Source organism: Scyliorhinus canicula, chromosome 15 (genome assembly GCF_902713615.1).
Source record: "Scyliorhinus canicula chromosome 15, sScyCan1.1, whole genome shotgun sequence".
NCBI lineage: Eukaryota > Metazoa > Chordata > Chondrichthyes > Carcharhiniformes > Scyliorhinidae > Scyliorhinus > Scyliorhinus canicula.
In genome coordinates, this window is record NC_052160.1 from 25,935,235 (window position 1) to 25,948,495 (window position 13,261).

Consider the following 13,261-nt stretch of genomic DNA (forward strand, 5'->3'; position numbering starts at 1 on the left):
TTGCCCTTCCCCCAGCTATAACTCTTGCCCTGCGGGGTATACTTATCCCTTTCCATCACTAACGTAAAGGTCACCGAATTGTGGTCACTGTTTCCAAAGTGCTCACCTACCTCCAGATCTAACACCTGGCCTGGTTCATTACCCAAAACCAAATCCAATGTGGCCTCGCCTCTTGTTGGCCTGTCAACATATTGTGTCAGGAAACCTTCCTGCACACATTGTACAAAGAATGACCCATCTAATGTATTCGAACTATATCTTTTCCAGTCAATATTTGGAAAGTTAAAGTCTCCCATAACAACTACCCTGTTACTTTCGCTCTTTTCCAGAATCATCTTCGCCATCCTTTCCTCTACATCCCTAGAACTATTAGGTGGCCTATAGAAAACTCCCAACAGGGTGACCTCTCCTTTCCTGTTTCTAACTTCAGCCCATACTACCTCAGAAGAAGAGTCCCCATCTAGCATCCTTTCCGCCACCGTAATACTGTCCTTGACTAGCAGCGCCACACCTCCCCCTCTTTTGCCCCCTTCTCTGAGCTTACTAAAACACCTAAACCCCAGTGTTTGTGTGGGTTTCGCCCCCACAACCCAAAGATGTGCAGGGTAGGTGGATTGACCACGCTAAATTGCACCTTAATTGTAAAAAATGAATTGGGTACTCTAAATTTTTTTTTTTTTTTAATCCAACTGAAAAATCACCAGCCCCATTCCTAAATTTCAAGGATGTCCCAGTTACACCAATCTAGGGAAGCTGGCTGATGTACAGGACAGTCACTCTTTCAGTCAGAAGGCACTAGCTCAGGGACACACCACACACACGGAACTGGAGGAGCAAGGGTTAGCGAGAGAGAAAAAAAAAAGACATTTGCTCAACACAATTACCTAGTTCAGAACGTGCTACATTCATTGCTGCCATCTCGTGCCACATATCAAAACACGGGTCATAACGCCACATCTCTTTGCTTGCAGACCCATCAGGAAATTCTCCTCCAGCCAAGTAAATGGTAGAACCTATACAATGAAGTGACAGTTACTGTTCAATTACCTGATGTTTCAGACAAACATCTGCAGTCATTCCCGATTTGATAAACTTGCAGGCCCACATAAGGTGCACAAATTCTTGATCAGAGGGTCTGAGGAGAGAGTCCGTGACGTATGGAAAATGATCACAAACAGATCATCCTAACCTCCCTCGAAAGCTCAAACAGGACTTTTACGAAGGTTGTGTTATGCCAACTGCTCCATCTCCCGTTGTTTAACCTTGTAACTCAATGTAAATGTTTTTTAAAAGGTGCATGGGTGGTGGTTCATACACAGCAAGCTCGCACAAACAAAAATCAGTGTTGGGAAGTGCCACGTTGTATTCCAGGATTATCATTTCTCCGATTGACGTTTTTGCTCATTCCAACATTTGCATTTGTGTTTTTGGGCATCACCTATTAGCAGAACAAAAAAAAAGTATAGGACTGCATGCCACGGGTTAATAATTTCCTCTTCATGGGGCGGCACAGTGGCTAGCACTTCTGCCTCACAGCCCCGGGTCATTGTCAGTGTGAAGTTTGCACATTCTCCCAGTGTCTGTGAGAGTCTCACCCTCACAACCTAAAGATGTGCAGGTGGATTGGCCATGCTAAATTGCCCCTTAATTGCAAAAAGAATCGGGTACGCTAAATTTATTGAACAAAAAATAATAAAGGGGAAATTATATAAATGTTGTCCTGAAAATCCCTCCCTAAACCTCTCCACCTTAAAGCTCCTTTAAAATTGCTCCATCAACCTCTTTGCCCTCATTTAATTTGTACCAAGTCTCTTTATGGGACTCAAGTGTTGAACTTTGTAGGATGACACTCCTATCTTGGGATATTTTACTAATGTTTAGGTGCTATATAAATGCAGGTGGCCCCTGTCAGAGACTGTGAATCTGCTACCAATGGAGCTTGCAGTAGATTATATGGGATTACAAGTCTCCTAATCGGGACAAACAATAAGGAGCTAACTTCACAGCTGCCTGTGTGTTAACAAGCAGCACCAGACATCTAAACATTTTTAATAAGCTGTTCCCCTCGCTCACTCACAATCAAATTGTTTTCTCTGTGAACCTGGATGTTAAGACTATGGGAAGAGATTAATGTTTCTGATTAAGCATTGCTCCCCTGGTGATTCTCACACTTCAACTGGAATGCCTTAATGAACCAACTAACTACATAAGCCATTCCAAAATATTAAGTGATTAAGAATGTGAGCAGCTTTGTTGTTATGAGGATGTTGAGGGAAAGTCTATTCGTTTTTAAAATCAGCCCATTCCATGAATTCTTTCCCCTAATCCCCTTTCCCCTAGGGCAGCACAGTAGCATTGTGGATAGCACAATTGCTTCACAGCTCCAGGGTCCTAGGTTCCATTCTGGCTTGGGTCACTGTCTGTGCCGAGTCTGCACATCCTTCCCGTGTGTGTGTGGGTTTCCTCCGGGTGCGTGGATTTCCGCCCACAGTCCAAAGATGTGCAGGTTAGGTGGATTGGCCATGATAAATTGCCCTTAGTGTCCAAAACACACACTTAGTGTTGGGTGGGGTTACTGGGTTATAGGGATAGGGTGGAGGTGTTGACCTCGGTTAGGGTGCTCTTTCCAAGAGCCGGTGCAGACTCGATGGGCTGAATGGCCTCCTTCTGCACTGTAAATTCTATGATAATCTAATGGACAGATCCAACTCAGAGCACAAAACAGAGACAGCCTCTTAAAAACGTTCAGGGAGGATGAGAGGCGACTTAATAGAGGTTTATAAGATGGATGAGGGGAATAGATAGAGTGGACGTTTAGAGGCTATTTCCTTGGGTGGATGTAGCTGTTACAAGGGGGCATAACTACAAGGTTCGGGGTGGGAGATATAGGAGGGATGTCCGAGATAGGTTCTTTACTCAGAGAGTGGTTAGGGTGTGGAATGGGCTGCCTGCTGTGATAGTGGAGTCGGACACTTTAGGAGCTTTCAAGCAGTTATTGGATAGGCACATGGAGCACACCAGAATGACAGGGAGTGGGATAGCTTGATCTTGGTTTCGGACAACGCTTGGCACAACATAGAGGGCCGAAGGGCCTGTTCTGTGCTGCTCTATGAATATCCTTCAAACTGCTCAGTCATTTGGCATCAGAAGGTTCACAGATGGGAAGCCAAATAAAGTCTTTTAAGCTGCAGATTATTCTTGCTGCAAAATATAATCTTTTAAGAATGGACAAGTGGGACCACCCTCTAACCCTCCACCAGAAAATCGAGAAAAGGCTGCCACCGCCGGAAGAACCCTTGTACCGACCGACCCCCTCAGGGCAAACTTGACCTTCTCCAGCCTGATGAACCCGGCCATGTCATTGATCCAGGCCACCGGGCTCGGGGGCTTCGCGTCCCTGCACTGTAAAAGAATCCTACGCCGGGCTACTAGAGATGCAAAGGCCAGAATGCCGTGCCTCATCCCCCGGGACAGCCGAAAGTCCTCTGACCTCCTCCCATTCGTCACCACACTCGCTACCGGGGCACTATACAGCAACCTCACCCAACTAACGAATCGCTCACCAAACCCACATCTCCTCAACACTTCCCACAGGTAACTCCACTCCACCCTATCGAAGACTTTCTCCGCATCCATCGATGCTACTATTTCCGCCTCCCCATCCGCCGACGCCATCATCAAAACATTGAGCAGCCGCGGCACATTAACATTCAGCTGCCTCCCCTTCACAAACCCCGTTTGGTCCTCGTGTATAACCATCGGGGCCACATCTTCCACCCTCCTGGACAATATCTTGGCCAACAACTTTGCATCCACATTGAGGAGCGAGATCGGCCTATAAGACCAACATTGGAGGGGTCCTTATCCCGCATCAGGATTAGTGAGATTATTGCTCTAGACATTATCGGGGGCAAAGCCCCCCCCCCCCGCCCTCGTCTCATTCAGGGTCCTCACAAGCAGCAGGCCCAGCAGATCTGAGAATTTCTTATAAAGCTCCACCGGGAACCAGTCAGGCCCCGGTGCTTTCCCGGTCTGCATGCTCCCCACCGCCTCCATCAGCTCCTCCAACTCGATTGCGGCCCCCAGACCCTCCACCCGCTCATCCTCCACTCTTGGGAACTCCAGCTTATCCAGAAAGTGGTCCATCCTGCCCACCTCCCTAGGGGGCACCGCCCGGTACAGCCCCTCATAAAAGGATCTGAACACCCCATTAATGTCCCTACCACTCCGCACCAGGTTCCCTCCTGCATCTGTGGCTCCCCCTATCTCTCTCGCTGCCTCCCGCTTCCGGAGCTGGTGGGCCAGCATCCGGCTTGCCTTCTCCCTATACTCATATACCGCCCCCTGCGCCCTCCTCCACTGCGCCTCCGCCTTCCGGGTGGTCAGTATATCGAACTCCACTTGGAGACTGCGACGCTTCCTCAAAAGCCCCTCTTCCGGGACATCCGCATACTTCCTGTCCACCCTTACCATTTCCTCCACCAGCCTCTCCCTCTCAACCCTCTCCGCCCTCTTCCTGTGCGCCCGAATAGATATCAACTCCCCTCTAACCACTGCCTTCAGCGCTTCCCAGACCACCCCAACTTGCACCTCCCCATGGTCATTAGCTTCCAAATATCCCTCTATACCCCTACGGACCTGGCCACATACTTCCTCCTCTGCCAGAAGCCCCACATCTAACCTCCATAGCGGGCGCTGATCCGTCCCCTCTCCCTACTCCAGGTCCACCGACTACAGGGCATGGTCAGATAGGACTATCGCCGAATACTCCGCCCCCACCACTTTCGGGATTAGCGCTCTGCTGAGTACAAAAAAGTCAATCCGGGAATAGGCCTTGTGGACATGGGAGAAAAAGGAAAACTCCCTACCTCAAAAACCTCCAAGGGTCTACCCCTCCCATCTGATCCATGAACCCCCTCAGCACTGTGGGCACCGCCGGCCTCTTACCCGTCCTTGACCTCGAACGATCCAGGGCTGGGTCCAACACAGTGTTAAAATCCCCTCCCAAGATCAAGCCCCCCATCTCCAGCTCAATGTTCACCGCAGGAAGCCCGCATCGTCCCAGTTGGGGGCGTCCACATTAACCAGAACCACCCGTTCCCCATGAAGCCTACCACTCACCATGACGAATCTGCCACAGCGCGCGCACACACGCCCCCCCCCCCCCCTCGGCGCTGTGAGGCAGCAATGCTAACCACTGCACCACCATGTTTCCTTCTTTAACATGTCAGGGAGTCTGGATATCGAACTGGAGCCTTGTCCACTGGTAGCCATTTTCAGGGTCTCAGACTCGTCGGTGAAGGCAGATGCCTTCACCTTTTATTTGCTGATAGCCCTTCTGCTGGGATGGAGTTCTCCCGCTCCCTCGGCACGGCTGAGTGATCGAACAGGTTTCCTATACCGTGAGAAGTTCCAGTAAACCATTAGTGGGTCGGTAGAAGGGTTTTATTCGAGATGCCGGCCATTCATTTTATTTTTCAGAGGTTAGTCACTGTTAGCTGGAGGGTGGGACGGGGTTATTGATTATCAATTGGGGGTCTTTTGTTTGTTTTAGTTATAGTGCAAGGAGTGGGGTTAGTCGGATTGGAATGTTATTCATATACTCTCTGTATCCAGAAGATGGCGCCAGAGTGAGGCGACTCGCTGTCCCCAACAGATCCATATTTTTAAAAACGTAACTTCTACTCATTCTAATCTTTCAAAATTTAATTCTAAGACTACCTTGTGTTGCCCTATTCTGTATTTTCTTTTATTCCCTTTTCTTCCCATGTACTTAATGATCTGTTGAGCAGCTCGCAGAAAAATACTTTTCACCATACCTCAGTACACGTGACAATAAACAAATCCAATCCAATCCAATGTATTTATTTTGTAATAACGAAAAATTCTTTGGTTAAAAAAAAAGGTGCTGGGAAAACTCCCAAGGGAAAACATTCAGAAGTCAATAAAGGTCCGTGTAAACCATACCTGATACGACAAGTCCATGTTTACTAACAGCAAAGGGCAAATAGGCAAGGCACTTCCACTGACGGCCAATGGGATCAAATCTTTCCACACTGCGGAGAACCACTTTATCATCTTCCCCTCCAACGGCAATGATCACCTCAGTTGCACCTGGAACAGAAAAATGGGCAGCACCATTTTTTAAACTCAGAAGCTTAAACCACCCAGCACAATATTAAGAAAAACTTCTCATTTTTAGCCAATGGAGTATTTTGGAAGTGTAGTTACTGTTGTCATGTGAGAAACACGGCAGCTTATTTGGGGCAACAAAAAGTGACCCAATAATGTGTTAATGATGTTGGTGGACAGTCAAATAGTGGTCAGGACACCAGGAGGAATTCCTCTTGTTCTTCTTTGAACTAATGCCATGGGATTATTTACATCCACCAGAGGGCACTCACAGTTCAGCATTCCCATAGTACTGCACTAGGATGGTCAGATTAGACACTTAAAAACACATACCCTTATGATCCAGAGGTGAACTTGCTACCCACTGAACCACTGCTGGTTATATTCCATTTTGTTGCGGTTTATCCATATACATGGATGTAGGAGGGATCATACAATCATTAAATTTACAGTGCAGAAGGAGGCCATTTGGCCCATCAAGTCTGCACCGGCCTTTAGAAAGAGCACCCCGCTTAAGCCCACGCCTCCACCCTACTCCCGTAACCACACCTAACCTTTTTGGACACCAGGGACAATTTATCATGGCCAATCCACCTAACCTGCGCATCTTTGGATTGTGGGAGGAAACCGGAGCACCCGGAGGAAACCCACAAAGACACAGGGAGAACGTGCAGACTCCGCACAGTCAGTCAGTGACCCAAGCCGGGGATCGAACCTGGGACCCTGGAGCCGTGAATCAATTGTGCTAACCACTGTGCTACCGTGCTGCCAGGATATGGAGTAGGTAAGACTGGAGAAAGAGAAGGTGATGACTAGGAGGAGGATCCATTAACAGCAACCTTCTCCCTACATTGCACAAGTATTGCAGTCCAATTCATAAAAGCAGGATACAGGGGGAGTTCCACAGTCTGATCCTGTATGAGAAAGGCACACAGGATCCAGGCAAATCCTCCATATAATAGACAACATTGGCAAGTGCATTTGGGAGTGGATAAGAAATTTATTTTAATAAAAAGACTTATCCAAAAATAAAACAGATGCACTGTGACCACCTTACAGCTTGACTCTGCATTTGAGGAGTCGTGAGGTTTCCACCAATAGCCGTGAGCTAAATTGGGGTGTGGCCAGGCTTGATCCCACAGGCATGTCTAGTTGCATTACATTCCCTGTACCAAAACCATTATCACAATTAGACAATAACCCTCAGAGGGAGTGACATGATTGCCCAAACAGATAGCTTTTACATTAGAATCAAGCTGTATAAAACTCAAAATACAGGGGTGGGAGGGACGGCATGTGGAACAGTGGTTAGCACTGGGATTATGGTGCTGAGGACCCAGGTTCGAATCCCGGCTCTGGGTCACAGTCCGTGTGGAGTTTGCACATTCTCCCCGTGTTTGCGTGGGTTTCGCCCCCACAACCCAAAAGATGTAAAGGGTAGCTGGATTGGCCAAGGCAAATTGCCCAAAATAAACTGGGTACTCTAAATTTATTAAGAAGAAATTAAATTTTAAAAATACAGGAGTGGGGATCTTCTGAGGAAGTTGGAAAGGTTGTTATTTAGATCCAGAAAGTTCTAAAGAATGAACCTTTTTTTAAAAAAGGTTATCTTTTTATTAGTAACTCAGCTCTGTATAAATCATCACCACCACAGGACAGTGAAACACACTTTTTGTTCCCGTTTACAATATCCAAGCATAACATGTATGTCAGCTTTAGTTCAGTGGATAGAACTCTCACCTTATGAGTCCCAAGTCCCACTTCGGAGTCTCGGGCACAGAATTAGCTTGACATTCCCAAAGTGGTACTGCGCAAGTGCTGCAATATTTTGGATCAGACATTAAACCAAAGGTCCACTCTGCCCCTTTCTTGAAGATGCAAAAGACCCCACAAACACAAATGATGCGAGAGTAAACTGATGAGACAGAAATTGGGCTTGTTAGGCTTTTAATTTTGGACAGGACAAGATAAAGTGTACAAGTTCAAAAGTGCACCAGTAATAAGGTCAGAGTAGGGAAAATGGTAAAAAGACAGAATTAAATGCTTTTAAGGCAGCGACGTTCAAAAGATGGATGAATTGATAGCAAATAAAGTAAACAAATACAATGGTAGCAATTACAGAGAAGTTGCAAAAAAAAAAAAAAAAAAAAATGGCTACAGCTTGGACCCAAGTGTTCATAAGTATTTGACATTTCAGAAAAATAGATAGGAAAAGGAGGTGGGGGTAGCTCTGTTAAAAAAGGATGAGGTCAGTCCAGTAGTGAGAGGTTATCTTGGTTCAGAGGATGAAAATCTAGAGTAAGATTGGGAGGTGGTGCAGTGGTTAACACTGCTGTCTCACGGCACCGATTTCCCAGTACTGAGGGTGTTCTGAATGGTGAGAGGTGCTGTCTTTTATTAAATGCTGAACCAAGGTCTACTGTCTCAGACAGGTGTGTAAAAAAAAAAATCCCATCGCACTTTTTGTTACAACTTTTCTAATTAAGGGGCAATTTAGCATAGCCAATCCATCTACCCTACACATCTTTGGATTGGGAGGGTGAAACCCACGCAAACACAGGGCAAAGTGCAAGTATTTCATAGGAAATCTTAAAGCACTTGTTTTTACAAATATCAAAAATGACAGAATTGACAGCTTCGTTGCTGCTGTACTCACCTGTTGATCTGCGAGGTCGCGTCCTGGGGCTGTACAGTTCCCCACGTCTGTCTTGTAACAAGAGGTAGTCCTTTGCTTCGGAAATCAATCGCTGGCAAGGAAGAGACTCCTGGATGATATTCAGTGACTCTACCACATCATGGATGTAATAAGGACTAATTAAGGGCAGACGAATGTGCTCCAATACCTGAAAGGATTTTAAAAATTGAGACTTTAATTACTGAACTGGAAACCATCTCCATTTTCAATTCCAATATTAGGTTCGCCAACGGTCAATCTTCACTAGATTCAGACTCTGTTCCTACCTTACTATCTGCACCAGTGATACTGTAGGCACACAGTATCAAAATCAACCTCACCCTGGAAGCACACTAGGAAAATAATGGAAGGACAGAGCCAGAATGCAAATAAACTAAAATAATCTTGGAATTGTACCAAATATATAACTAAACAATCAATTCCAAGTGTTTGTAAGTGCAGACATTCTAGTCAAAAGGGAGAACCAGTGTCACAATGTAACTTGCGCATGAATGATCGGTAATTTCCCATATTAAAAAAAGGACTTTCAAAAAGCAGGAAAAGACAGTGACAGAAGATGGCTGCCACAAGCCACCTGGCGTCTGGTATTGCAAGTTGACCAGTTTCTGTAAAGTTTCGATGTGAATTACAATTCTGGTCTTATAATAATTCAGAAATGCCTTTCACACCTGATATCAAGGACTGCTTCAAAACAAAACTGTTCTGGATCTTATTTACATTTCTAGAAGACTACCTCAAGTGAGATGAATTCTGCTCTAAGAGCTTGGGCTAGCTTGATATGCCTCTTGTACTATTCTATACGAAATTGTTACTCCCACATACTCCTTAGAATTACAAAGAAATAATAATGAAAACATATGGGCCCTCAACCGGTGATGGTGTTTTTCCTCCACGCAGATAGAAGATTACCCACTAAGCCGGAGTTTGAGGATGTTCAGTGCACAGTGGAGGGAAAATATGTTTTTCTCTGTCCCAAATATGTTTCCATTTAAATAAATAAATAAATTTAGAGTACTCAATTTATTTTTTACCACTACAGGGCAAGTTAGCGTGGCCAATCCACCTACCCTGCACATCTTTGGGTTGTGGGGGCCGAAGCCCACGAAACATGGGGAGAATGTGCAAACTCCACACGGACAGTGACCCAGGGCCGGGATCGAACCTGGGACCTCGGTGCCGTGAGGCAGCAGTATTAACCTCTGCGACACCGTGCTGCCCCGATATTTTTCTATTTAATCTCACATCCACAACCCCTCATTTTAGACCATTCCCTGCTATTGACTCCTCTTGGCACTCAAAAATTTTAAACACCTCAATCAGGTCACTATGTGAAGGGGGGTAGAACTTCAACAGTCCCCTCACCTTCTCAAAGTTGTGTTTTCTGGAGTGGTCCTTTTCCAACCAGTGGAAGACAGCCTCGAAGACCATCTCCTCAGACGGGATGCTTAGGTCGTCGCTAGCGATAATTTCCATCAGCTTCTCTGCAGAGAGCGAGAGGAACTCCTCCTGCATCTGAACCACATTGAAATGTTGCAGGATATAGTCCAGACTCTTAGTCTGCAACTCCACACAGGAGTGGGCCTCAGCGAAGCAGTGGATGCCCACACAGTTTGTTTCATCCATCTGCCGCTCCATGAACTTGCAGCAGGCTTCCCGTACGGACATGATGTCCAACAAGTTGGCAGCGGCCAGCAGGTGCTGGACATTGGCTCTGGTAATGAGTACACGGGCAGTGTAGGAATATGCCACCAGCAAACCCACCATCTGCGGCTCAACACCATTTATCGCCACACGCTCCTGTCGGGACTCAACTAGATCTGTGGAAAACATGACCCTGAAGTAGGAGCTGAAGGAGGCCAACACAATGCGATGACATGGGAATTCCTGACCATCACAACACAGAATAACGTCACAGAAAGCATTGTTTAGTCGCAGGCTGTTGAGTCCATCCAGAACTTTGCTCGAATGCTCAGATTCAAGAAACATGTAGTCCTCACATTCCAAGTGACTCCCAGTGTCCTCGGTAAGCGCTTCCATATTATCCATCGCCCCAAAACGCCCCTGTCAAATAAAAAAAAAGGGGAAACATAACTTTAAAAAGCCAACAGATCTCTGCACGGCAACATACACCAGAGGATACAGGGTTAATTAATGTATCACAGTACAACAGGGCATTCAGCCCAATGTGCTGCTTAGGAAGAGTATGGGCGGAATTCTCCGCTCCCCACACCTAGGGCGAAATTCTCCGACCCCACGCAGGGTCGGAGAATAGGCGGGAAGCGGCGTTATTTCCGCTCCCGCAGGTTTTTGAATTCTCCCGCCGGTCATAAACCGGTGTTGTGCAAATCCCGCCGGCAGCCTGTGAAAACAGCTGGCGCCGGCGGGATTTCATTTTTTTTTAAACTTACCTCAAATCTCCGGCCCGGATGGGCCGAAGTCCCGCCACTGGGAGGCCTTCTCCCGCCGCCGAGGTTTACACCACCTCTGGAACGGCAGACTCAGCGGCGCGAGCGGGCCCCCGGGGTCCTGGGGGGGCGATCGGACCCGGGGGGGGGGTGCCCCCACGGAGGCCTGGCCCGCGATCGGGGCCCCCCGCTCACTCCGCGGGGCAGTGCCGTGGGGGCACTCTTTCTCCTTCCGCGCCGCCACGGCCTCCGCCATGGCGGACGCGGAGGAGAACCCCGCATCGCGCATGCGCCGGCAGTGACGTCAGCGGCCAGCTGCCGCTGACGTCACTGCCGGCGCATGCGCCGACCGCCGAAAGCTTTTCGGCCAGCCCCGCTTCCGACTGCGCCGGGTGTTTGCGCCAGTCTTCTGGTGCAAACTGCTCCGGCCCGGGGCTGGCCCCCAAAGGTGGGGAGAATTCCCCACCTTTGGGGAGGCGCGATCCCTGAGTGGTTGGCGCCACTCCCCTACGCCGGCACCCTCCGTCACGCCGGGTAGGGGAGAATCCCGCCCCGGGTGGGAGAACCCCCGCGATTCCCCCCACCGGCGATTCTCCCCCCCCCTGGGCTCGGAAGAATCGCCGCTCGCCGTTTTTCACGGCGAACGGCAATTCTCCGACCCGGATGGGCCGAGCGGCCTGCTGTTCGCGACTGTTTCACGATAGCGGTAACCACACCTGGTCGCTGCCGTCGTGATACGGGTGAGATATGCCCGTTTGGGGCTTGGGGGGGGGGGGGGGGGGGGGGGGGGGAGTACAGGGGAAAGAGCACCACGACTGTGCTCGGGAGGGGACAGGCCCACGATCGGTGCCCACCGATCGTCGGGCCGGCCTCCAAATCGGACGCACTATTTCTCCTCCACCGCCCCGCAAGATCAAGCCACCACGTCTTGCGGGGCGGCTGAGGGGAAAGATGGCCACCGCGCATGCGCGGGTTCGTGCCGTCAGCGTCATGACGTCAGCCGCGCATGCGCGGGTTGCAGCCGGCCAACTTGCGCATGCGTGGCTGACGTCATTAGGCGCGCCGGCCGCGTCATTCTTGGCTCGACGCCCCCGCGGCCGAGAGTTACGGAGCGCCGCTCCTAGCCCCGCCGGGAGGGAGAATAGGGGGCGAGGAGCGGCCTCCGAGGTCGTCGTGAAACTCGGCCGAGTTCACAACGACCCTCCCGATTTTTCCTGGGAGCGGAGAATTCCGCCCCATGTGTATTGTACAACACGGTGTATTATTCTGCTGCCAAGGGCCACTGCATAGCCTAGTACAAATCCTCATGTCACTGGTAACACTCACCTCAAAACCACCAACTCAAATAATTCAGGCACAATAACACTACAACAAGTGAGCTCGCCCTACATTCTTTGGCTAATATTTATCCTTAGCCCTCCACCAATCCCACTAAAAACATTACCTGCTCATTATTGCACTGATGTGTGCGAGACATTGCTGCACTCAAATTGGCCACCATTTCCTACATTAATGACCACTAATTGCTAATTCATAATTGCTACTAACTAATACAACTGTGCATTGACTGCAAGGCAAACTGGAATACAAGGCGATTCAGCCCATCTAGTCAGCACCGACCCTCTGAAAAGATTACCCTACCTTAGGCCCATTCTCCCGCTCTATCCCCATGGCCCCACCTAACCTGCACATCTTTGGATACTAAAGGGCAATTGTATCATCGCTAATCACCCAAACTGAACATCTTTGGACTGTGGGAGGAAACCGGACCACTGGGGCGGAAACTCACGCAGACACGGGGAGAAAGTGCAAACTCCACACAAGCAGTCACCATTGGCTGGAATTGAACCCAGGTCCCTGGCATTCTGATGCAGCAGTGCTAACCACTGTGCCACCTTATGTAAGCAATAACAGATGCAAAAATGCAGGAAAGTGCGCTGAAAGGGTTCCTCTCAAAAGACCCAACACAGGCAGGATGGTCTGAATGGCTTGCCTCTGTGCTGTGTAATTCTCCAAAATCAGCAAACAT

General features: G+C 48.6%; 1 protein-coding gene across 3 annotated transcripts in view; it reads right to left on the reverse strand.

The window, feature by feature from the left end:
• The window catches only part of si:ch211-256e16.3 (kelch-like protein 3), a 34,568-nt gene that overhangs the window by 11,344 nt on the left and 9,963 nt on the right, over positions 1-13,261 (reverse strand). For all 3 annotated transcript variants that reach the window (XM_038819830.1, XM_038819831.1, XM_038819829.1), the window contains exons 2-5: positions 10,190-10,888; positions 8,789-8,975; positions 5,968-6,114; positions 885-1,013 (exon numbers count right to left, since the gene is read on the reverse strand). In XM_038819830.1, coding sequence (XP_038675758.1) covers positions 885-1,013; positions 5,968-6,114; positions 8,789-8,975; positions 10,190-10,873 — 1,147 coding nt within the window. In that variant the 5' untranslated portion in view covers positions 10,874-10,888. The remainder of the gene's footprint in view (positions 1-884; positions 1,014-5,967; positions 6,115-8,788; positions 8,976-10,189; positions 10,889-13,261) is intronic.